The sequence below is a fragment of the Penicillium macrosclerotiorum genome (assembly GCF_028827735.1).
Source record: "Penicillium macrosclerotiorum strain IBT 26536 chromosome Unknown utg000002l_segment0_segment0, whole genome shotgun sequence".
Taxonomy (NCBI): Eukaryota; Fungi; Ascomycota; class Eurotiomycetes; order Eurotiales; family Aspergillaceae; genus Penicillium; species Penicillium macrosclerotiorum.
The window spans coordinates 3967091-3989587 of NW_026643082.1; the positions used below are offsets into that span (position 1 = coordinate 3967091).

Consider the following 22497-nt stretch of genomic DNA (forward strand, 5'->3'; position numbering starts at 1 on the left):
CCCCATTGTGTGTGTCTACTGTATTGTATTGAGTCCACGTCGGCACCAGTCCCTGCAAATCCCTTCCGCTTCGCTTCTTTCCCCCTCCCTCTCCACTCCTCCCAACGCGTTGGTTTGTCCTTCGGATCTGAGCGGGGCCTTCGATTTGTAGACATCACGCAGGTCGGGGGATATTTGGCGGCAGAGTGCAGATTCTCTGCAGGCTGATCCACCGAGGGTCTTCTGTGCCGGCTCTTCTCCCTGCCAAATGGAGAGCCATCGAGCTCTCGATTCTCGCTCTGGCGCCCCAGCTGCTCTTCGCTAGGTATCGTCTATTCTTCTCATTCAGATCAGCGGGCGAGACACAGGCCCAAAAAAGCACAATTCAGCTCCACCATGGGCTCTCACACCCGGTCAATCAACGGCACGTCACCGTGCGTGATCTCCCGCACGAATGCCAGATCTGGCCGGTAAAGCATGACGTGGAAATGTTCGACCGCGTGGACGGACTTGAGCGACTTCCAATTCCTGAACCAGACCACCTGCGCAGGCGCCACCCGCGAGCAGAACGTGCGCTGCACATACTGCTCGATCGCCTCTCGCGCCTCTGCCGTGAGGTCGCCCGTGGCCGGGTCATCCGCAAACTCGAATTTGGTCCAGACAACCAGGTGCACAATATCTGTATCGACTCCGTACGGCCAGTCATTGTACAGAACGCGCATATCCTCTGCTCGTATTCGTGTCAGCATAACCGCCCAGAACCCACAGCACCGGGATCGCCTCGGAGCCGCTCTTACCGGCAAATTCGAACGGCCGCCCCCGCGGTTGAAAGCCTTCGGGGCTCCCATCGCCCCAGCCCAGCCGTTCTTGCAGCACAAACCGCATCACCGACCCATACTCGGCCTTTATCTGCGCCATGTAGGCTAGGTACTTGCGTAGACCGCTCGGGACGCGCTGAAAACGATCAATCCGGTTCGTTCCTAAGACACGGCACAATGAGGCCTGTCAGCACAAGGCTTGGCTATGTACGCGCCTCCGGTCTGGAGCTATGCGCCTTCCATGCATTAGGGGATGAGCCAAGCTCCACTCAACTCGTTATCTCCTGGACCATCTCCCAGTTCTGTCGCTGGTAGTGAGCGTCGGGGGTCGCGAGGCACTGAATGTTTTTGGGCGACTGGTCGCGTAGAAAGGCAGGACATTCTGCGGTCCATTGTGATGGCGGTACGTTCACTAACCAGTAGGGAAGGGCGTCGAGGGTGAGGCCGTGGTCGTCGAGGAAACGTGTCGGCGCGTCGGGTTCAGAGACGAAATCAACGTTAACGTGGGCATCGATCCCCTTTCCGTCAAGTGTGATCGTTGGGCTCGAGAGCCCCGTCGAGTGTGGCATGGTAGGATGCTGGGAAGGTGCAGAACCCGTTCTGGGGTAGTAGTCAAGTCGTCGTTGTCGAGATAGCGTCGAGAGAATGTGGAAAACGCCTTCTCCGTAGACGACGTCAAGCCCGTAGTACGAAAGAGTGTTGGATAGGGGGGTTGGATGGTTGGATTGTTGGATTGTTCCTGACAATTAGGATCTCGCCTTATTCAACCCAGGGCCGTTGTCGATCCTCGGGGCAACCCACCTGCCGAAATCCACCCGGTGGCAACTCCTGGAGTGGAAACGGGGAATGCGAATGGGGAACCAGAATTACGTAGGAACACAAAGGGATCGGGATGGAGGCATAAAGAGCGATGGAGAAAATAGAGAGAGATCGATTGCCAGAATCCAACCTCCTGTAACCCGAGTATTCAAGGGATATATCTATCGGAGCATAACAGCAACCTATCTATGCAGTACAAGCAAGCTTCTTCGCCGCGTCATCTGCGTCGATGACCGACACGCCGCTAGCTTGTAGCTCGGCCTTCGTCTGCTCCCACGCCGAAGGCACCACACACTTCGTGGCTTCCTCGATAAGCCAGCTTCGGAAGCCGGCCTTCACCGCATCGAGTGCCGTGCATTTGACACAGTAGTCGCCCGCAAGCCCGACCACAAAGACATCCGTGACGCCCTTGGCCCGGAGCACCGACGCAATATCCACATTGACCGACTGCGCCGTGACCGAGGTATCGATATTGCCAAATGCATCGGCAAATGCAGAGTACATTTCCACCCGTGGGTGCTTGCCTTTCTGGATGAACCGGTCGATCCGATCGGTGTCGATCTCGGGAATGATCGCGGCTCCGGGACTGTTGGCGACACAGTGAACGGGCCACAACTGCTGCAGCTTGGTTTCAGTCTCCTGCCCAGGGGCCGGATTGTGCATTTCAAAGGAAGACACAAAGGGCTGATTGTTCGGGGCGGGGTGGTTGCTGGCGAAGGAGATATGGTCTGCGGGGTGGAAGTCTTGGGTTGCGATGCGTGCCACGAATCCGGGCTGGGAAAGCAGGGTGTTGATGAGGGGCGCAATGGACCGGCCGTCTTGCACTGCGAGAGACCCATTCTGTTTATGCCCGCCAGCATCATTGCAGTGCACCATCAGCATGCCCGAGCTTGGCTCGCTCCTCGATAGCTCTATGACAGACTCACAGGTGGACAGAAGTCTTCCTGCATGTCGACCACGATAAGTGCAGGCACAAAGGAGCCGACATCACTACCAGTTGACCCCATGATAGCTGTCAGAATAGGGTAGCCTCCAGTGAGATGGGAGGGTTGGAGGATTGGAAGTGTATCGCATCCACTAGCTTCTCGTCGCGGGAACCATGGCGGGCACTGTACACTTGAAGCTTGGCGGTTCCCGCTGGCTGAGTCAGCCGCCCCGCTAAAAGAGCTCGCAGCAACACGCAAAAACCTTCTTCTCTTTTCTCTCCTTCACGGGCTACGGCCCTCATGCACTGAACAGATAATGAGCGGCAATTGCAAGGTATGTAGCCATTGTGGCTAGTGACTTTTTATTTCCCGTCTTTTTCATGATGATTTTTTTTATTTATTGGAGCTGTCTGAGCTTTGCAATGCGGACAACCTCATTTATACGCTTTTCATCTTTCTGAACCTCAAAACCTGATTTTGAAATGCCCCTTCACATTGATTTATCTCCCGGGGATGATGCTAATACGATTTTGAAAAGTCATTTACAGGAGATTGTAAACCCACCTTTCACCCTCCCTGATTTCATCCCAGGTTCTTTAGCGAGGCCGGGGAGCACCCTATATTCGTATCTTTGTTGTCTCTTAAGATCCCACCATGGCCTACGACCCACGTCGTGTAAACACCGGGAGCACCACTCCCCAAAACCCTCCTCCCCCTCCCCCTCCTCCACCCGAGTCCACAGGCATGCCTCCGCTCACCGTCGCTGCTGGCGCGGCTGCGGCAACGGCAACTACCCTCGCGGAGCCCCCTGCCGACGCCTGGAAGCTCAAGTTCTGCACGGTCTGTGCCTCCAACAACAATCGGTCCATGGAGGCGCATCTGCGGCTCTCCACAGCCCCGACCGCGTTCCCGGTGATCTCTTTCGGCACCGGGTCGCTGGTGCGCCTGCCTGGCCCTTCGATTACCCAACCCAATGTGTACAGCTTCAACACGACCTCCTACAACCAGATGTATGAGGAGCTGCAAGACAAGGATGAGCGGCTATATCGCAGTAACGGTATTCTGAATATGCTCGACCGCAACCGCAACCTGAAATGGGGCCCTGAGCGCTTCCAGGACTGGGTGCCCGGCCTCCCCCGCCTCGACCACGTCTCCAAGGGTGATAAAGGCGCGATCGGCGCAGAGGCCGGCGTTGTCGATGTCATCATCACTTGCGAGGAGCGCTGCTGGGATGCCGTCGTCGACGACCTCATGAACAAGGGCAACACCCTGAACCGCCCTGTCCACGTGTTCAATATCGATATCAAGGATAATCACGAGGAGGCTCTCCTGGGTGGAAAGGCCATCCTGGATTTGGCCAACCGCCTCAACGACGCAGCCCTGGCGCAGCGGAAGAGGCATGGCCTCGAAGGATGGGAGAATGGCACCGGCGCGGCTCGTCTGAGCTTTGATGAGAGCGTCCCGGAGATCCTGGCCGAGTGGCAGGAGAAGAACCCCAATTTGCCGGCGCTGTGGACGCTAGCCTGGCTGTAGCATGGCGGATCTCTGGCCACTGTCTTGTCCTGTTCTGTTCTTCGATACCCCTCTCCCCTTGTCCCGACGTGGCTGCATTTTTTGGTTCGTGGATCGAGTGATTTCCTACCGCGAATTAGAGCTCCTCGAATCGAATATCAAATCCTCTTAATTTTTCCTCTGATCCATAGCGACGACTACCCTGCAGGGTCTAATATTATTTGTGTCATTGCTACTCTATTACCAAAGGATTGCAACATCCTGTCAACCCAATGTATTGATTGAAGGTAAAAACCAACTTCGAAAACAGAAGGGGGTATCATCGTCGTATCTCAAAATAGAAAGCGAAAAACCACATAGCAATCCATCCAACCAAAGCAAACCACCACCTCAGATCACCCTTTCTCATCCCGCCCCAACAGGACCTCTCTCCGCTCCTGATACCATCGATCCAAACAAGCCCTCCGCTCCGCCTGCGTCATGTTCTCCACCACTAGTGCAAACTCCGTCGCATCGCCATACCCAAATCGCCGCGCCATGCTGCAGAACTGCCGCCGCTTCACATCTGAGGGCGGATTGTACTCGAATCGCACGACTTGCCCCTCCGGCCCGCGAAACAGTGACGGCGCCGGTGGCATGCGCTGTGGCGACGCCAGACCCGCGTCAGCGTCGAGCTGCGACGGCATGAAGATCTGGACGTCCGCATCGGGGTCATTCTCCGTCTGCGCCGCGTGCCGGCTGAGACGCTCCTCAACCCGGGATGAGCCAATGACTTCGTTGTTCAGGTGTGTGTACTCGACGCCTGCGCCGGCGAGGATTGCTTGCACGGGATCGTGGTTGCGGGCAGCCTCGGACTTGGGCTTAGGACCGTCGGCGTCGGCGTTAGCGTCGCCACGGACCATCGCGGCGAGCTGGCTCATGGCTTCGTCCTCGGCTTTGCAGACGCGCTCGGACTCTTCCTTGAACTCGAAGTCCATGACCTGAACGCCGGCGCGGCTTTCGGCGATATTGGTTTTGTTGACGATGTCACGAAGCACGACGTTGTCGTGTTGGTAGGCGAAGAGGTTCTTCATGCCGAAGATCTCGCCTTTCTTGTCTGCCTTTTCCTGGACGCCTTTGAAGTACCGCCGCTCGGAGCTGGCGTTATAGCCGATCTCGGCTTGCTGCTGCTTGTAGATCTGGCGGGCATAGACGATCTCTTCGATCGTGCCAGCGGAGACGAGTCGGAAGACCTCGACGTCGCGGTTCTGGCCGATGCGGTAGGCTCGGTCTTGCGCTTGGAGGTCGTAGGATGGGTTCCAGTTGGGGTCGACGACAACCACTTTGTTCGCCGAGGTGATGTTCAATCCGACGCCGCCGGCCTTGGTCGAGATCAAGAAGACGAATTGGTTGGGATCGGAGTTGAACTCGTCCACAGCTTTGGCTCGGTCCTCATACTTCATGGATCCATCTAAAAAGCTGACATTGTAGCTGGTGTGGTTGAAGAGCATTTGCAGCATCCTCAGCAGACGTAAGCTATGAGAAAAGACGAGGACCTTGTCACCATTCGCGTGCCACCACCTAAGTAGCTTTCGCAGGACCTTCCATTTGCCGCAAAACTCAGGGTTTGCATAGTTGACGATCGAATCTCGAGATCGGTAGAGATCCTCCCATTGCTGCGGGAGAGCAATCTGCAGCATCTCCTTCTCTTTCTCTTGTTTCTCCCGCGGGTCGTTACCCTGAGGAATAAGGATGGCAAGATGATTGCTGAGCTTCTGTAGCACAGCGATTGCAGGGAAGACGTAGGCTTGCCAGGGCACCTCTGTGCCAGGGATCGTTCTATAACAGCACCAGCCTCGTTTCCTATTAGAGCCGCAGTCACAAAGGTCTGTAGAATAACGGATGCAGTTGACCATGTCACTGTCCAGAAAATTCTCATAGGCCTCGGCTTGTGTGTCGGTCAACGGGCAGAAAACCACTCGATCGCTCTTCTTCGGTAATTGATCTGCAATCAGCGTCTTCATACGCCGGAGGAAGAATTGCGGTAGCAAGTTCTCCACGAGCTTCTTGGCTGTTCGTCTCGCCTTGCTGAGTTCGTTCACTGTAGCATCGTGCGACTGTCCAATCTTCAAGGGCTCCGAAATTTGTGCTTTCCAAGTGGCCACTGGGCCAAGAACTCCCGGGTTAGTCCAGTTGAGTAGTGTCCACAACTCTTCATATCGATTCTGAATAGCAGTGCCAGTTAGACCAATCCGGCATAGTGAGTTGATTACATTCATCGCTTGTGTTGTTTCCGACGTCCGTTCCTTGATCTTATGACATTCATCTGCAATTACACAATCCCACTCAACCATGTTAACGGCGTCCTTGTTATTCACGTACGTAGTATAAGTCGTTATCAGGATCTCCGCCCTGCCCGACTTTGCCGCGTCCAGCGCAAGTTCTTTGTTCGGCCCGTGATATACATCAATATGCCACCACCCCCACCGTTGCAGCTCGGCAATCCAGTTTGAGATCAGCGTGCCGGGGCAGACGAGCAGTGTGCGAGGGTACCAAGTACTTTCGCCGGACCTGCGCATCTTGCGCATTCGTTTCGCGTCTCGCTCATCTCCAGTCTTGCCATACGCTGCCGTCAGAAATGAAATAACCTGAATAGTCTTTCCCAGGCCCATGTCATCTCCGAGAACGCCACCCTTCTGGTAGACGAACAACTCATGCAAGAACGCCACGCCTTCTACTTGATATTGCCGCAGCCACTGGGCGATAGGCGCGGGGATGAGCCCCAGAGAATAGGGAAGCGTGATATCTTTGTATTCCCTCACAGGATCCCTGCCCGGAAAATATGGCTTCTCTTGGAGATGTTCAAGGCGATCGTCATCGGAGAAGTCCACTTCGTCATAGGAAGGCGGCAGCTTCAACCCGGATTCCTGGAGGTGCTCTTGCCTTCGGTCAAACATGAGACGGCGTCGTTTCAGATAGGAGGGCAGCATGTGCTCCATCAGCTCGTCTTCTGAAGACACATCGCCATACTGCTTCAAGGACTGCTTAGATCTTGTCGAAGGTCGGTCTGGCCTGGTCTTTCCCACAAATATTTGATCTTGAGGCTCTCTCTTGGGAGCTTTGGCCTTGCGCGTAGCGGCTGCGCTTTGTCTTCTTTTGACGGATTTGCGCGCCTTGAACTTTTTGTAAGCCGCCTCGTTGTCGTTAAAGTCATCATCGCTGTCAACTTCGCCCTTAACCGGAGTGCTCGAGATTATGCGTGACTGGGCCCCAGAGTCTCCGGTTTTAGGCGTAAGATTGTAAGCGGTAGCCTGAATAGGCTTTTTACAGCTTACAGTGCTTGGCGTGGTGCCTGGTCATATTGTCTGTGAGCTGCATGCCAGGCGCATTGTGGAGCTGGGATTCATACTGGAAGCCAGGCCTGAGCCTGGACAGAACGGCTCCTCCAAATCGTCATCATCCGATTCAACAGTGATGACATCGGGCTCCGCTCTGTGGCTCCCCATGTTTGTCACTGTTTGTCACATAGTAATCGAATGTAGTGTGTAGCTTGAGAATGGCATAGTTGCGCGGAGTCGCGTCGTGCCGCGAAGGCGGAGAAGTGGGCGATGTCATTCCCGATCGGCAAGAAAAAAGCTCTCCGATCACCTTCACTCCGCAGACGACCGCTTTGGTCTACACCCCTCCTCTCATTTGAACTGAACTTGATTCTGCTCTGCGCAGATCAAGAAGGCGGCGTAGGTCTTGCCAATTGCTCAAATCCTGCTTTTATTCGAACGGTGGTGGGCTAATCTTCATCCCACCTATGCAGGTCGCGCAGAAAAGCCCGACGAGCTTATTCTTGAATCCATCCAACGCGCGCAACTACTCACAGAGATCTACCACGAATATCTTGATCTTACAAAATGCCGCTGGATACCTCAACAACATACCCTCTCACCCGGCTACGCCTGGATGGCCGCCGGTGGAATGAGTTGCGTCTGCTCCAAGCGCAGATCTCGACGAACCCCGCCAGCTCGGGATCCGCATATCTATCTATGGGCAATACAGCAATTATGTGCTCGGTGCATGGCCCTGCTGAGGGTCGCCGAGGAGAAGCCAGTGGCACTGCAGGCAGTGCGGGTGCTATCATCGAAGTGGAGGTAAATGTTGCGGGATTCGCCAGTGTGGACCGCAAGCGCAGGGCGGGTGGCAGTGACAGGTACAATTACTCTCCCTCTTTGCTGAAAAAAAAAAAAAAAAAAAAAAACCACGCTTGGCTGTTAAATCCACGTCGTGTTGATTGCTTACCAATTACAGACAATCCTCGCGGATCGCAACGATGTTACGCTCGGTTTTCCAATCGCATATTCACGCCTATCTATACCCACACAGTACTATCAGCATCCATGTCTCCGTTCTTTCCGCTGACGGATCTCTCCTTGCGGCCGCGCTTAACGCCTGTACCCTGGCCCTAGTTGACGCCGGTATTCCCATGCCTGGCCTTCTATGTGGCTGCACAGCTGGAATGAGTGGTAGCGCATCTACTCCCAAGGATCCACGACACGACGAGCTCGACCCGTTGCTCGATTTGTCACTCCCGGAGGAGCAAGAGCTTCCATACCTGACCGTAGGCACAACCACTTGTGTCCCCGTCGGTGAAAACAACATGGATGCGGACGAAGAGGAAATGAAGGTGGCGCTATTGACTATGGACTCGAAGTTTCACTCCTCATATGTTGAGACGATGCTAGCGGTGGGGATTGATGGATGCAACCAGATCCGTGAACTTCTGGAGGGCGTGATCAAGGGGTCAAACCGAGCGTGACACGATGGGATATGATATGCACTTTGGCGTTCATTGGTGTACGGTCGATTACTTCAAAAGGTGCTCTATACGATGTAGGAATATCCTGGCCTTGAACCTGCTCTCAGTTAATACATTACTGGTCCGCGCTGGTCGACCTGATAGAATTGATATGAACTCCCCCCAGTTCTCGAATTAACCATAATCAATAAACTCCACAATTCCAAATCTTCGAGCTTTGATTTTCTCCGCGTCTCAAATGAATCTGCTCAATTGCGCTCATTGTCTGTGGTACTTGCCCGAGGCTGCCGGACTGTCTCCAACTAAGGTTCGGAGGCTTCAGATAATGTGCTCATGTTTATCCTCTCTGTCTTCGGCCTTTCCTTCTCCCTTCTTTACTCCCTTCACCCCAACCTCATCCCTTCGCTTTTTCCTCGCATCTAAATTGCACTACACTCTGTGCGCCTTTCTGACCCACGCTGGTGATCAGTCGGCGTCACGGCAATACGGTTGTTCATCCCATTATCGACTTCATAATTGCTTGCACTTATCAAATCTCCTGCTCGTGTTCTTCCACCAAAAATTGACATCCTCGCATCGAAATGGATTCTATGGGCTTTGGTACCAGCACCTTGGACATGTCCAGCATGCCAACCATGCCCCCGATGTCAGGAATGGGGAACCATGACAGCGTGTCTAACGCAACTGGCGTATCCAACATGCCTGGTATGGAGGGAATGGACATGACCTGCAAAATCTCAGTTAGTGAAGAGGTATAGCACATCAGAGAAGGCAAACTGACATGAGGCTCATAGATGCTCTGGAACTGGTGGACTATCGATACATGTAGGTGATCACTCTCTGTTGATATCCGTTGAACATCATGCTGAAGGCTGTTTCCATCTCCAGGCTTCCTGTCAAGCTCTTGGCACATTCGCTCTCGCGTTATGTTTGCCGGCTCTTGCGTCGGGGTGATCTGCTTAGTTCTGTGCCTGGAGCTGTTGCGCCGAGTAGGCAGGGAGTATGACGCCTTTATTTTGCGACGAGCTCAGCTTCGCAAGACATATCTTTCCGTTTCCTCGTCCGATTCGGTTTCTAAGCAGCCCAACGTAATTGGTTGTGACTGTCCCTGCGCGCCCTCCTCTGCCGTTAATGAAAGTGATGTCATCATGGCTGCTGCCGACAAAGATGTTTCGAACGGAAAGATGAATAAATCCAAGATTGCGGCGACAGAGAACAATGCTTCTCGACTTAAAGAGCCTCATGCTGACGGTTCCTACCGTCCATCCCCGCCCGAACAAGTCGTGCGCGCTTTTTTGCATACGCTACAGTTCGCTGTTGCATACATAATAATGCTTCTGGCCATGTACTACAACGGATACATCATCATCTCCATTTTCATCGGTGCCTTTCTGGGATCGTTGATCTTTTCGTGGGAGCCCGTTTCCCTTAACAAGGAGTGAGTCGTCGGATGCCATCTCAGAGGAAGAAATACTAATTTGGCTCGAAATCCCTAGAAACGATGCCACTCAGGTTACGAAATGCTGCGGTTAACTTAAAGATGATTGAAAACGTCACTCCTGTTGACAAATTCTCTCAAAATGGTGGGTGAAAATGAGGAGATGGATGGGAAGGCTAGGAGGCCCCTTCTAAATGTCCAGCAATTGCATGTTATCTAAACATAATTTACGTACACATTAATTTTATTTTCTTAGTTCTTAACAGTTCAGGCCAATTATATGACTCTCCATATGCGCCCACTTCCTGCCTCTTCGTCCAAACCATCTCGCATATTTGCTTTGCACGGAATGCATTGACCAGTCCTGTCATTGCAAAGCATGTATCAAACCAAGAAGAAAAAAAGATTTGAGACTCCAAGTCCACTACTTCACAAGCTGCAATGAAAGCTGGCCATATCAAGGTCGCCGTATTTCCTTGACTGAGATTGTCTTTCGCTTGCTGAGTATGCGTAAGGGACTCTTTCACGGCATCAACTTCTCGCTGCAACAACCTCGCATCGAGATCATATATCCTTCGATGGAAGAAAATAAGTAAAGCTGCATACAAAGTTTGCGCTCTCGGATTATTGACCTCGATCTGGCTCGCATCGTCGTCGCGAACAATTCCCATCGTGAAAGATGATAGAAGAACGTGAATTGCTTTCTCTAGTGCTTTTGCTCGAAGCCAAAAGTCCTTCAAATTAAGCATTCCTCCAGCCTCATTTTCAAGTAAAGAGAGGTCGCGCTCATTTGCAAGGCGGATCACCTGTGATAGAAGCATGAGAAAACTCTCAGCAACTCCGTACATTTTCGGGAAGAGCGTCAGACTCCATCGGCCAGGAATTGCCAAGTGTAGATCACGCTGTGCGATATTCGGGTCCTTCTCCATGGCCATAATGTTGTCGGAAAATGCAATATCAGGGTGGATTCGGAATTCTAAGTTATCTGCATCCTCACTGAAGATTGTTGTGTCCCCAAAACCTGTGCTCAGACCATCGGCGAGGCATGTAGTCTCTGCTAAGATTCGCATATAAGCGTAGCAATGATGCAGCGCTCTTCTTTTGGGCGATACTATAAATTGTTTGAATCCTTTGATAGAAATGATCTTTTCAGCTTGAACGAGACAGGACAGATGCTTCTCGGGGTCGCCCTTGATCATCTGCAAGACAAGTAGTGAGGGTTAGCGGTTAGGTACTTCTGGCATAAACCCCAAGCGTCTAAGACATACATAAACAGCCGAAAGACTCAAGATAGCCATCAAAATATCCTTGTACTTGCTGAGCTTTGTCGCTGACGTGCAGTTCTCTTCCATGCACTTCGCGAAATGATATTGCGCACGCGTCAAATATAGATTACCGCTGGTGATCCAATGCTGAATGCACACGGCGGAACTTTGTCCCAGGTGAAAGGCGCTGGTACTTAAAAGTGCATTTAGAAGCGCAAGCCGGGCGTTATTTGTACTGCTGTTGATTGTAAGCTCTCCTAGTGTAGCCACCGCGCAAGGCATCACCAGATTCAGCCATGGTGCTTCTTGGCCATGGCCAAAAGGACAGACCAGAGGTACTATCCTGTCTTTGTAGTGGGAAAGAATCGTCCAAGCTTCAATATCGGTGGTGAACAATGATAGTGAAGGTGAAATCTGATTTCTCATGAATGGGCTTGTTTCCATGCCCTGAAAGCCTGGATCTACCAAGTCCCAGAACCCAGGATGGTCGTTCAGATTATTTTCTGAATCAGAGAGGAGACTAGAGAACAACCCATCATCTAAATCATCTAAACCCTCCTCTCGTGTGACGTGAGTGAGGTCGTCTATCCAATCAAGAGCGGATAGTGAAGGCACTTCTGGTTCTAAGGGCTGTTCCCCAAGCTCAGAAGACTTTGAAAATCTAGAAACCCCAAATGGCCCATGAAAGATTGAGAAAGGCTCGGTGGAGTTGGGACTAGATTCAACTCGTTTTAAATCGAGTAAAGCTTGCTGGGTATCCCTCCAAGGCACCGAGTTACTCACAGAGTCACTCATTTGTAGACGCTCGTTTTCTGTCCAATGTGTCAGGAATAGTCTGGAATGGTAATATTGTCCGGGCCTACCCGTGAAGATTGCCTGGCGATGCTTTGCTGCGTTCTCAGCGCTAAGTCGCCGGACACTTTTCTTGTTGTTGATGAATGTCAGTGTGAAATTTTGTCTAGGGGGGTTTGGATAACGAAACATCATCTTCCCGAACAATCGGATGTACTAGGATATTCGGGTGTTTGAAGATGTTGCTCCGTAACGTAGGCTGTGACTGCATAGAAGCTGAATCGAATCAAACTTGGAAGTCTCCACCAAGCGATCAAGTTACACGAATAAAGTAAAAGATATCTTCTCTGTACTTGAGTGTCGATGGATATAGTTCAGGGCTCCTTTTGAGTGGCGGGGTGGTGTCCCCGCGGGGTATGCTTGTTATTATTCCATGATCCGCCCAGAACGGAATGTCATTCCGGGAGGCGTGATAAGCGAATTAAGTATGAAGCTCCGATCCCGATGATGCTATTTACTAGCATTAGTGAGCTTGACCAGAACAACTCAGCTCTTTTTTTTTCTTGACAACGCGGCTATGCCAGCTGTTGCGCTTGGATTTACGCGTCTGTGCCTTGCCTTCTGCCGAGTGAGAGAAGGCCTCATCAGAATGGGATACAAAATAAATTGAATGGGATCAGAACTAATATTTCGAAAGCTGCAACTAAATAAGCTTCGTTAATAATTTCCTATGTTAGACCGAATGATTCGCCAGCCCAAATGATAAAAGATCAGCATATAATGTTCGAGCGGCATGTGTTGTAGGCTTTGATTTCTATAGAATATCACTCAAAGCGGACGCCACTTATAATAGACAGGATTCAAACGAGCCGATAGAAAACGAATGGAGTTTCTTTTTTCCCCTGAGGGCCATTGAAGCGGTCTTTTACGGGCTCCTTTGATGTATCTCGGCCTGAACTTGGCCTCAAATCGCCTCCTTTCCGCAAGGATGCCCAAGGAAACCCGAACCCCTGAGCGCCACGAAGTTCGACATTATTGGTCAATAACGTTTCGCCATATTGAATCCAAGTGGAGCCTAATGAAATGCATGGCCACGAAACTTTTGTTGGCATTTATAGCACATGCTGGATAAATTTATCTCAGCCGCACGGGGCTGACTGAACGTGATTACAACGGGGCGTTGGGGGCAGTACCCTATATTTGGCTATATTGCATAGCCACCAATCAGAAGTGTATTTGATTCCCGGAAAGTATTGGACATAGAATTCCACATCTAGGCACGGCATTAATGCATTACTGGCGCCTCAATTCAAGATATGCTGCCGCCTAAGTACTTTAGTGCATACGGGGAACATTTCAGCACCTGACTAGCGCATCAGATTGGCCTCTATGGCCTCAGTTGTTTCCCAGCCCAATGGACTGAAGTTCCTTCAACGATGCACCGTATCAGCATCTTGCCAAGATAGTCAACTTCCTAACAACGTATTCTCTTGGCTGGTCACTCACTTGCTTTTGCTTTGCTCTCGCCGCTTACCCCTGGGCATACTTAAAACGATCTGATTGCCAACAAAGAAATTCCAAACTTTGATTACAAAAAATATCCCCTATCTCATCTTTACCTCCTTTCACCTAGGCCTGAGAAAACAAGATCTGTCCAACAGCACATCGAGAGTTATTTCTGCAGCAAGAACCAACAGGATATTGAATTCCATACACAAAAATTAACGCCGCCAAAAGTTACAGCAATAACCTTTTTTCAACGCTCATAGTCACTAGTTTTATTTTGATCTGGTCCTACTATGACTTCATATCCTCAAACAATGTACAATTTGGATGGGATCGACTTTAAACGTCCTCAGCCTTTCGAGGCTGATGGAGGCCCGATGGAAGATACTCTATTTTATCGAGCGGTTTGCTGCAAGTGCGATTCGATGTAAGTATGTCTTTCGCACCTTTTATGCAAGTTTTAAGGGTTATTGACTAGGATGTTCTCTCTAGATTCCATCGAGATCAGCCTGAAATGAAGTTGGAATGATTCAGCTTATTGCTTCGTTCAGTGCCTTTCTTCTCCTTGGCTTTCAAGTCTTTTTTCAAGTTTTTTTCTGTGCGATCCTCTTTCCGTCTCATTATTCTTTCTAGTGATTTCTTTTAGTTCCATTGCCCTTCTCCATCTGCCACTCCGTTTCTAGATATATCTTCTCACGAAGTTTGCTTGTTATCTTGATATTATCTTTCTTCTTTCTCCAGCACATTTTCACTATTTTATTGGTTTTCTCTATGATTTCACCCATTTTCAGCCCCTCGTTGTCAATTTCATACCTTTGATTTTAGCTGTCCCAATTACGGGGTTGTCTAAAATCTGAGATCGTGGTATAGTGCGATGAGAAGCAAGCCAGTGACATACGAGAACCATGCCTCCCTGCATGGGCGACCTGAGTACATGGAGTCATACCGGTCGTCAAAACTGCTCTTATTATTGGTATCCCATAAGGGATCGAATACAATCACGCCACAAACTATTCAAATTATCCTAAAAGGATTTATCATCAACATTGCTCACAACTATTTCAGAGACCAGCAACATCAGAAGAACCTTGTTTCAATAGTTCAACATGGCACAAGAAAGCCACTCAATTTCATGGGAAGAGATTATTGATTCGTTGAATCCATTTTCTCTTCAACCGGATCAAACTATTGCCCCGACAGACCTTTCTCCTCTTTATGCCATTCAAGATGACATGTCACTGACGAATTATTCAAATCAAATCTTTGAGTCAAGTTCCACCATCTACGATCTACAGTTTCCCTTAGGATCTGACTTGTCATTTTCATCTGAAGCACCTGCACCTCATTTAAACAGATCGATCGAGTCGAGCACGAGTCAAAATGAGTGGAAACTGTTATCGCAGCCTTTGAATTCAGGAATGCACTTCACAGAAGAGTCATCTTACATGCAGCCTACGGACTATTCCACCTTGACTCTTCCAGTTTCATGGGCAGCCAACCAATCAACAACTCAAGAACCAAATCGCGTCGTCTTTCCATTCAACCAAGACATATTAGAACCAAACAAAACATTCTCGAGTCTAGAGTCTCTATCTCCCTTTCCGGTATCAAACTTCTCAGCATCGACCACCTCGCCTTGCTCATCAGCCGCCATATCAGGTTCCCATTCCAGCTCTCCAGACACACCTTTCTCATCTTATAACAACTATCGGCCAAACATAGTCGCTTGCAGAGATAAGTCTTGTTTCTCAAAATCTGATTATAGGAACAGATGGAAGGGAGAGAACAAGAAACGAGCACAGTGCCCTATTTGCCCGAAAACAGCACATACGGTCCGTGATATCAGAAGACATGTCTGGAGTCAGCACCGGCAGTTTGCCAAAGATCAAGGCTTAAGATATGATACAGTCAACTGCCCTTTTCAGGGGTGCAACTGTCGAGGGAGAATGGACAACATTAAGAGACACTATAAGAATATACATGGAGGCCAAATCAAGTGGAGAAATGGTGTCGCTTCCGTATCTGATTGATATGGACTTTCCTTGGTACTTAAAAGCTCATCCCGGTCTACCTTCCCTTCGACACCTTTCGATTTCTTTTACTCTGAATACTTTTTTTCTTCCGCATTTTTTATAGTCACCGGCATTTTATAGTGAATTCATGTGTTTCGCATCGTCTAGATTAGAACAATCCATTCCTAGCATACTTGCAAAAGGACTGGGAGTGTAAGTAGATTACTGTCCTGTGTTCATTTTTGCCTTGTCCAACAGTTATCACTATGTTATATAGATGAAATCAGGCCTCTTGTCACCCAGCACTGCAATCTCTTGGTAGTTGAGACCGTGGATCCACATATCACGTTGGCCGCTGTGACGTTTCTTATTCTCGATACGTAAAAGGACGGTTTGAAGCACAGAGCCAAGAAATAAACAAATGAAAAGCCATCCGAGTACAACTCCATGACCCGGATAATAGGTTGGAGCGTCTTGACCCCTGTAAATGTTGCTGGCAACGATACCATTCAAATTGCCGCAGCCAATCATGAGTCCAAGGGTGATACCTCGTTTATAGACACCTATTTCAATATGATCAGAAAATCTTGGATGATAAAGCAGCCAATCTTCACTCACCTTCCACGTTGTTACTTGTCCAAGTGATAGTATTTGCAACTGAGGGAAATATAGCCATCGCCCCCAAAAAAGTACCCGCATATCGACTGGCTGGCGTGTTTGCAGCAATAAGCATGCCGAAGCCTGCCATCCCTACAATGGATAGTACGATGTTGAGGATTCCCCTCTTCTGAGTTCGATCCCCAATATAGCCCACTATAATAGTCACGAAAAAAGCAACGGCATTTGGAGGGACAGCAAGGAGCTGGGCTGTTGTTGAGGTGTAACCCTAATAATTGTCAATTTCCCATCTTTCGAATAAATGGAACGCTCTCACCAGATCTTTCACTATGCTCGGAAGAAACAAAGCAAAGGCATATAGGGAGCCTCCAGCACCCATGTAGATCAAAATGCTTGTATAAGTTTTCCAATCTTTGAAGCTGGCCCAGAGAAAGCCAATATTCCACTCTTGGTGCATACCACTGGACTGCTGGTCTAGCGCCAAACGCCGAATGACCCGATTCTTGTCACTCTCAGAAAGGAAACTTGCTCTATCTGGGAAGACTACCACGACCCAGAAGGATATTAGTCCCAATAAAACAGTCGCAAGACCTTCCAGAATGAAAATCCACGCCCATCCAGGCTTGCCTCCAACACCATCCATTTGAGAAATTGCTGCCGCAAGTAGGCCACCAAAGGATCCGGCCAGTGCGGCAGACGAGAAGTAGATAGCCATTCTGATTCCGAATTCAGACCGCTTATACCAACAGGATAGATAGTAACTAAGACCTGGTGGCAAGCCAGCTTCAGCTAGTCCAAGAAACCAACGTGCCGTCATGAGTCCCGAGAAATTCTGAACTAACCCTGTCAAGGTCATGATGATTCCCTGGTAGATGGTTAGCTAAATCAAGACGGACTCTTTCTGCAGCCACTATCATGGTACTTACCCAGGCTAAAATGATACCAGGGATGAAAATTCTAGGGCCAAGCCGTTTAAGTACAACGTTGGTAAGCGGCTCAAACAAGGCGTAAGAAACAAAAAAAATGCTTAAAGATGCATTGTATTGACCGTTGGTCATTTGTAGTGCTTCTTGGAGACCTTCAATTTTTGCATTTCCTACGTTTGTCCGGTCTAGAAAACCAGCAAGGAATAAAAGGCTAAGCCAGGGAATCAGCCTTAAGTCTAATTTCCTGACCAGACGATTATCCTATTAAAGGGTGAACATTCTGATTTGGCTCCGTTATCTCGCTGAACGCCAGCGGCTAGCTCACAATGCGGTTTTTTTCTGTTTCACCCAGACCTGCATCGGGGTCGGCCGGAAGCTCATGCTCAAAACAGGGAGTCTTTTCTATTTCGGCCATTTTGTCGTCTCCAGCGCCTCTTTTTGATAAAAGATTTTGTGAGATAGGGATAATATTGAGAAGAAGAAATTATGAAGGACTCTGTGGATAACTCCAATCTTTATAAGACTGACTGCTTCACAATAACCAATGAGGCTGTCTACTGTCTAATCCCGATTCAGGTGTATCCTACGAAAATTTGAGTTGCAACAAAAGTTACGACAAGCTGAACCAATAAACGGATGAGGCATGTCCGGCTTTAAGACTTCTCTTCTCGGCTTTTGGAATTCCAATGCCCGTGAATCAACTAAAATTCGCTATGGGAAACATTTTAATCTAAATTTTGATTCTTGGGCGTGGGTCAACCCCGCAAACCCCGCGTACAGGATTGACGGCAGCGAGGAAAGCATATGGGGCCGTAAAAGGAATCCTGGGCTGAGCATGTTGTGAGGTATGACAGGATATAGGGGCTACGTAACAGTAATTCTGGTTTTCAGGGCTGCACTCCGTAAAGAGGGTAATGGATACAGTTATTGGCTGAGAAAACATCCCCGCCTAGAATTGGTTCGGTAAGTGTACAGGATGCCGATTTTAATATACCGAATTATGAGCCAGGATTGTCCATAGAGCAATTTAGATTTCAATCAAGACATTACGGCTAACTACTGACCATACAGCCTAATACCACCGTCATTTTCGCTCTTCATAGGCTCGAAACGGTGATGATAGATAAGAGAATTCGTTGTGGGCCAGCGAAAATCTTCTATGCCCGAGATAGTCTTATCATATGAATCCGATGGCGTCTGGTGCTGTTTATCATGGTTTTGGCCTTTTATATCACTCGTTATATAGTTTTCTAGGCCGTGTATGGGAAATAATGGCGACGGGGCTGAGCTTGGTGCCTCGCAAGAATGGAAAGTTGTCATCTTAACCGAAGTCCTCGCTTAAAGGATGCCAATGTTTTTGATTTCGTAGATTGGAGGGTTCCTTTTTCTCACTTTTTTTACACCCGCGTTCTAAATGAATCAAGTGTTAGGTACTCGATTTAGTTATCTCTTAGTATAGCAGTCGATGTTGAGGCATCCTCGGTTAAAATATATTTCACCGAAAACTCAGTACCTTGCGTCCAGTCGACTAGCAACTATTTTTTGACACGATCCCATGAATGTCTAAATATATGGAATTTTGTGTATGTTGGTGTTCCTTGTCTTCATTACCCACTCCTTTACTTCCAACTTTCCTTTTTGGAGACATTGTTTAAAGAAGTATCTCAATCACGAGTCCATCCTTGTTTGGTAAAGAATGACATACACATCCGCCATGACAACTTCCGTTCATAACCCCCAATTGCGCCTTCTGAATGCCCTCAGGGCTAAAAAGAAGCCGATTATGACGTTTTTAGGGCTTCCGTCATTTCGCTCAGCGCAAATTGTAGCCCAGACCGGCCTTGATGTAAGTGTTTCTTGTCCCTCCTGACGTTCCTATTTAATGATCGTAAAAAAGGGCATAATTATAGACTGTGAGCACGGTCATATCAGCGATGATTCTATGCACAGTTCCACGGCGGCTATTGCTGCTTTGGGGGTATCTCCCCTTGTTCGTCTCAGAATGACACATGCGGATTTGATTAAAAGAGCTCTGGATGCTGGCGCACAGTAAGTGATTCGAAGTCTTGCTTTTTCAATGCTGAATTTATAAGTGGCATCGTTGTACCTCAAATCAACACTGCCGAAGATGCTATAAGCGTTGTGTCTCATTCGAAGTTCCCTCCTCAAGGAGTCCGGGGGCAAGGATCTTCCTTTCCCGCGATTGCTCATGCTACCGACATTTCAACATATATGAAAACCGCCAACGAGACACTCATTACTTGTGTTCAAATTGAGACAAAGGCAGGCGTTGAGAATGTTGACGCTATCTGTGCTGTGTCTGGAGTTGGTTCGTAATTGACACAATTACTTCCATCGATCGGATTGCTGACCGCTTGCAAGATATGATTTTCATAGGACCAAATGACCTTGCGCTATCAATTCTTGGCTATGTCCCCGCAAAGGGTGACGAGCCCGAGTTTGTCAATGCTATTGAGAGGATCGTAGCAGCAGCCCGAAAGCACGACAAATGGGTTGGTAGATTATCAAACAACGGGGCATTGTGTAAGGAGCATCTGGAAATTTTCGATACCGTAGCGATGAGTTACGATGTGCGAGCCATACATAATTGGTATACAGGCGAATTGCTGGTTGCTCGATCATAGTGGACGGCAGCATAAACGTATTGAATTGGTTACACTGAAAAGATTTGATATAAATCCATGCATAGCAAAAGCTTCAATCGAGGACTGGAAAAAGGTCTTGTTAGGACATATGGCAGAAATTGGCATTAAGCAAGAAGTTGAATCTAGAATGATTCTTCTAAGAACACCGCTTACCCATTTATTTTATAATGATCTATTTACATTGCATCGAGATATGTAGAGCTAGAGAACAAAACAGAAATTGATTATATTCGTGATAGTACAGCAGTATGCCGCCAGAAGAAGACTCTTTCACCCGACCTGTGAGGCTTTCTGAAAGGGCTCCATTATCTCTACCCCTTGCGCTGCAACGTGTGATAACCTACTTTGTTTCGTGCTTGTGTAATCGTTGCTCCATCAGCAATCAGTTCTCGGATACGGGCTTCGCTTTTCTCGATCTTCTGGGCTATTGCCGCCACCTCATGAGCTCGATCTCGTGGAACAAGAACGACACCGTTGGCATCTGCCACAACGATATCACGAGGATTCACACGCACTTTGCCGATACTGATTCCGGTGCTCTCATTAATACCGCCCACTTGGACTCGATCTTTGCCAGTTCGCATCCATCGTCCCGCTGTGAAGAGCGGATATTCATTGTCGATTGCACAGTTCACATCGCGGCAGACACCGTCGATGACAGAGCCAGCAATGCCTCTCAAGCCAGCATATTGCGTCATAATATCCCCCCAGACGGTACAATCAGTACGGCCTCCGTTGTCAATGACTACAATGTCACCTACGGCAACATCGTCGATGAAATCACCCACACTTCCCGGGGGTCATTGGCCGGCACGTATCGTACAGTGAAGGCTGGACCGACAGTGGTTCTGTTGTAGTTCGTTAAAGGCATGATGCCGAGCGCTTGCCCTGGGATACCAAGTTTATCAAGAGCATCGGAAACTGCCGGAGTATCTGTATCGGCAAAGAGAGCTACTAGTTTTTGGTCTTCGATACTAGCTTTCCGAAGATTTCTTTCGTTGAATGACGCCGCTGCTCCAGTAGCTGTTGGAGGTTTTGAAGCCAGTGGAGGTGTAGACTCCTCGCGAATAGCGTCGAACTGCCTATCGTGCATAATAGTAGACACAGGCTTACCAGCTCGAGCATCTTGTACCATATGGTTCTGGCGCCGGTCGATTCTTTCGCCTAACTCCAGAACCTCTTTGATACGCTCAGCCGGGATGAAAACCGTTCCGCAATTGTCGGAAATCACGAAATCATCTTGATGAACTGTAACATCCCGTATTTGAAGTGATGTACCGGACTCAACCTGTACGATTCGATTGCGCGCGCTGATCATGGTAACGCCACGACCGTAGACAGGATAGCCGATATCGCGGCTGCCGTCGATATCACGACACATGCCGTCAATGACAGTCCCGCGGATGCCCTTCACTTTCGCAGCGTTGGCGATGATGTCCCCCCAGCATGATATGCCATCTAGACCCCCGGAGATCACAAGAATGCGGTCATCGGATGTGACCGCATCTATGACCGGAGTTAGTAAATGAGTTGTAGGGCGGGTATCAGTCTTAGGGCCCAGTTTCACGGTGCTGGCTCGTCCAACAATCTTCGGACAATTCCAGAGTGGTTGCAGGCCATATGTAGCGCCTTTAAGGTCAAGAAAATCCAGGGCATCGGATATAGTGTTGGTATCCAGGGCCGCAAGTCGGTCCAGAATTCTAGATTCACTCATCGTGTCGGCTAAGGAAAGCGAAAATCAATCCGAATAATCATATGAAGAGAAGTAAACATAGGAAACAAAGAATTTTGAAGAAACCAGGCTTTTTATTGATCAAAGTACGATCTCAGCTGCGATGTCATTTAACTAGATGCTGTACACGGAAATTCATCTTTTATGAGACCCCCATCTTGTATGTTCTAGTTATCTCGCCGAGTTGTGAATCGGGAGAGTGAGATTTTCCCGGATATGATTGTCCAAAAATCACCAGACGTTTCCTGTTTTAGTTTCTCTGATCATTAATCACTGGTCTAATGCATTGAGCACAGACTGAGCCGGATGAAGTATGTGGGGTGCGTGTGCGAAGTACCTGGGCCCGATCCCGTCGGCAAGAAAACATGTCGCCGATTTCACGAGCATTCCCGAGCTTCCAGTCCATCCACAGCCCCTTGCCTCTTGGAAATTATTGACCATTGGGAATTCGCGTTTGTAGGATGGTGAAGTTGGCTGGTCCCTTGAAGTTTTATTCGGCGTGAAGTTTGCAGGGAAACTGTTCGGCTTGGATGAACCAAAGCATCCAGGGTTCATCGGAAGGGTACAATGAATGGATCACCGATGCGGGCCGCGGGTAGCAATACCTCACACATCTATCTTAGGTAGCAGATTTGTTTCCGATTTTCTCAAAAGTTGGAAAGCGCACCTCCTGGGGCGGCAACGACATAGTATTTTTCGATC

The 22497-nt window shown here is 49.1% G+C and overlaps 10 protein-coding genes across 10 annotated transcripts; 4 read left to right on the top strand and 6 right to left on the bottom strand.

The window, feature by feature from the left end:
- Positions 1-383: 383 nt before the first annotated feature.
- On the bottom strand, positions 384-1366 carry N7462_002566 (GIG1 family protein; the record flags this gene model as incomplete). Its single annotated transcript, XM_057074292.1, has 3 exons — positions 384-706; positions 777-981; positions 1088-1366. The coding sequence occupies 3 exons, from the start codon at positions 1364-1366 to the stop codon at positions 384-386; spliced, it is 807 nt and encodes a 268-aa protein (XP_056937933.1).
- A 436-nt stretch (positions 1367-1802) lies between these two features.
- N7462_002567 (nicotinamidase) lies at positions 1803-2623 on the bottom strand (the record flags this gene model as incomplete). The annotated part of the gene is given in 2 exon segments (XM_057074293.1): positions 1803-2525; positions 2543-2623. The coding sequence occupies 2 exon segments, from the start codon at positions 2621-2623 to the stop codon at positions 1803-1805; spliced, it is 804 nt and encodes a 267-aa protein (XP_056937934.1).
- Positions 2624-3196: 573 nt separating this feature from the next.
- ssuA (RNA polymerase II subunit A C-terminal domain phosphatase) lies at positions 3197-4075 on the top strand (the record flags this gene model as incomplete). Its single annotated transcript, XM_057074294.1, has 1 exon — positions 3197-4075. One exon carries the CDS (start codon positions 3197-3199, stop codon positions 4073-4075), a length of 879 nt encoding a protein of 292 aa, XP_056937935.1.
- A 374-nt stretch (positions 4076-4449) lies between these two features.
- N7462_002569 (putative DNA excision repair protein (Rad26L)) lies at positions 4450-7539 on the bottom strand (the record flags this gene model as incomplete). The annotated part of the gene is made up of 2 exons (XM_057074295.1): positions 4450-7372; positions 7472-7539. 2 exons carry the CDS (start codon positions 7537-7539, stop codon positions 4450-4452), a joined length of 2991 nt encoding a protein of 996 aa, XP_056937936.1.
- A 399-nt stretch (positions 7540-7938) lies between these two features.
- N7462_002570 (exosome non-catalytic core subunit SKI6) lies at positions 7939-8840 on the top strand (the record flags this gene model as incomplete). The annotated part of the gene is made up of 2 exons (XM_057074296.1): positions 7939-8234; positions 8333-8840. 2 exons carry the CDS (start codon positions 7939-7941, stop codon positions 8838-8840), a joined length of 804 nt encoding a protein of 267 aa, XP_056937937.1.
- A 581-nt stretch (positions 8841-9421) lies between these two features.
- Positions 9422-10282, top strand: N7462_002571 (high-affinity Cu transporter CTR3; the record flags this gene model as incomplete). Its single annotated transcript, XM_057074297.1, has 3 exons — positions 9422-9580; positions 9635-9665; positions 9729-10282. 3 exons carry the CDS (start codon positions 9422-9424, stop codon positions 10280-10282), a joined length of 744 nt encoding a protein of 247 aa, XP_056937938.1.
- A 519-nt stretch (positions 10283-10801) lies between these two features.
- N7462_002572 (uncharacterized protein) lies at positions 10802-12530 on the bottom strand (the record flags this gene model as incomplete). Its single annotated transcript, XM_057074298.1, has 4 exons — positions 10802-10820; positions 10885-11477; positions 11547-12355; positions 12407-12530. The coding sequence occupies 4 exons, from the start codon at positions 12528-12530 to the stop codon at positions 10802-10804; spliced, it is 1545 nt and encodes a 514-aa protein (XP_056937939.1).
- Positions 12531-16117: 3587 nt separating this feature from the next.
- Positions 16118-17812, bottom strand: N7462_002573 (uncharacterized protein; the record flags this gene model as incomplete). Its single annotated transcript, XM_057074299.1, has 5 exons — positions 16118-16416; positions 16472-16739; positions 16788-17336; positions 17398-17658; positions 17723-17812. 5 exons carry the CDS (start codon positions 17810-17812, stop codon positions 16118-16120), a joined length of 1467 nt encoding a protein of 488 aa, XP_056937940.1.
- A 1299-nt stretch (positions 17813-19111) lies between these two features.
- On the top strand, positions 19112-20042 carry N7462_002574 (HpcH/HpaI aldolase family protein; the record flags this gene model as incomplete). The annotated part of the gene is made up of 4 exons (XM_057074300.1): positions 19112-19247; positions 19308-19446; positions 19491-19722; positions 19842-20042. The coding sequence occupies 4 exons, from the start codon at positions 19112-19114 to the stop codon at positions 20040-20042; spliced, it is 708 nt and encodes a 235-aa protein (XP_056937941.1).
- A 332-nt stretch (positions 20043-20374) lies between these two features.
- N7462_002575 (RraA family protein) lies at positions 20375-21777 on the bottom strand (the record flags this gene model as incomplete). Its single annotated transcript, XM_057074301.1, has 2 exons — positions 20375-20820; positions 20901-21777. 2 exons carry the CDS (start codon positions 21775-21777, stop codon positions 20375-20377), a joined length of 1323 nt encoding a protein of 440 aa, XP_056937942.1.
- Positions 21778-22497: the final 720 nt, after the last annotated feature.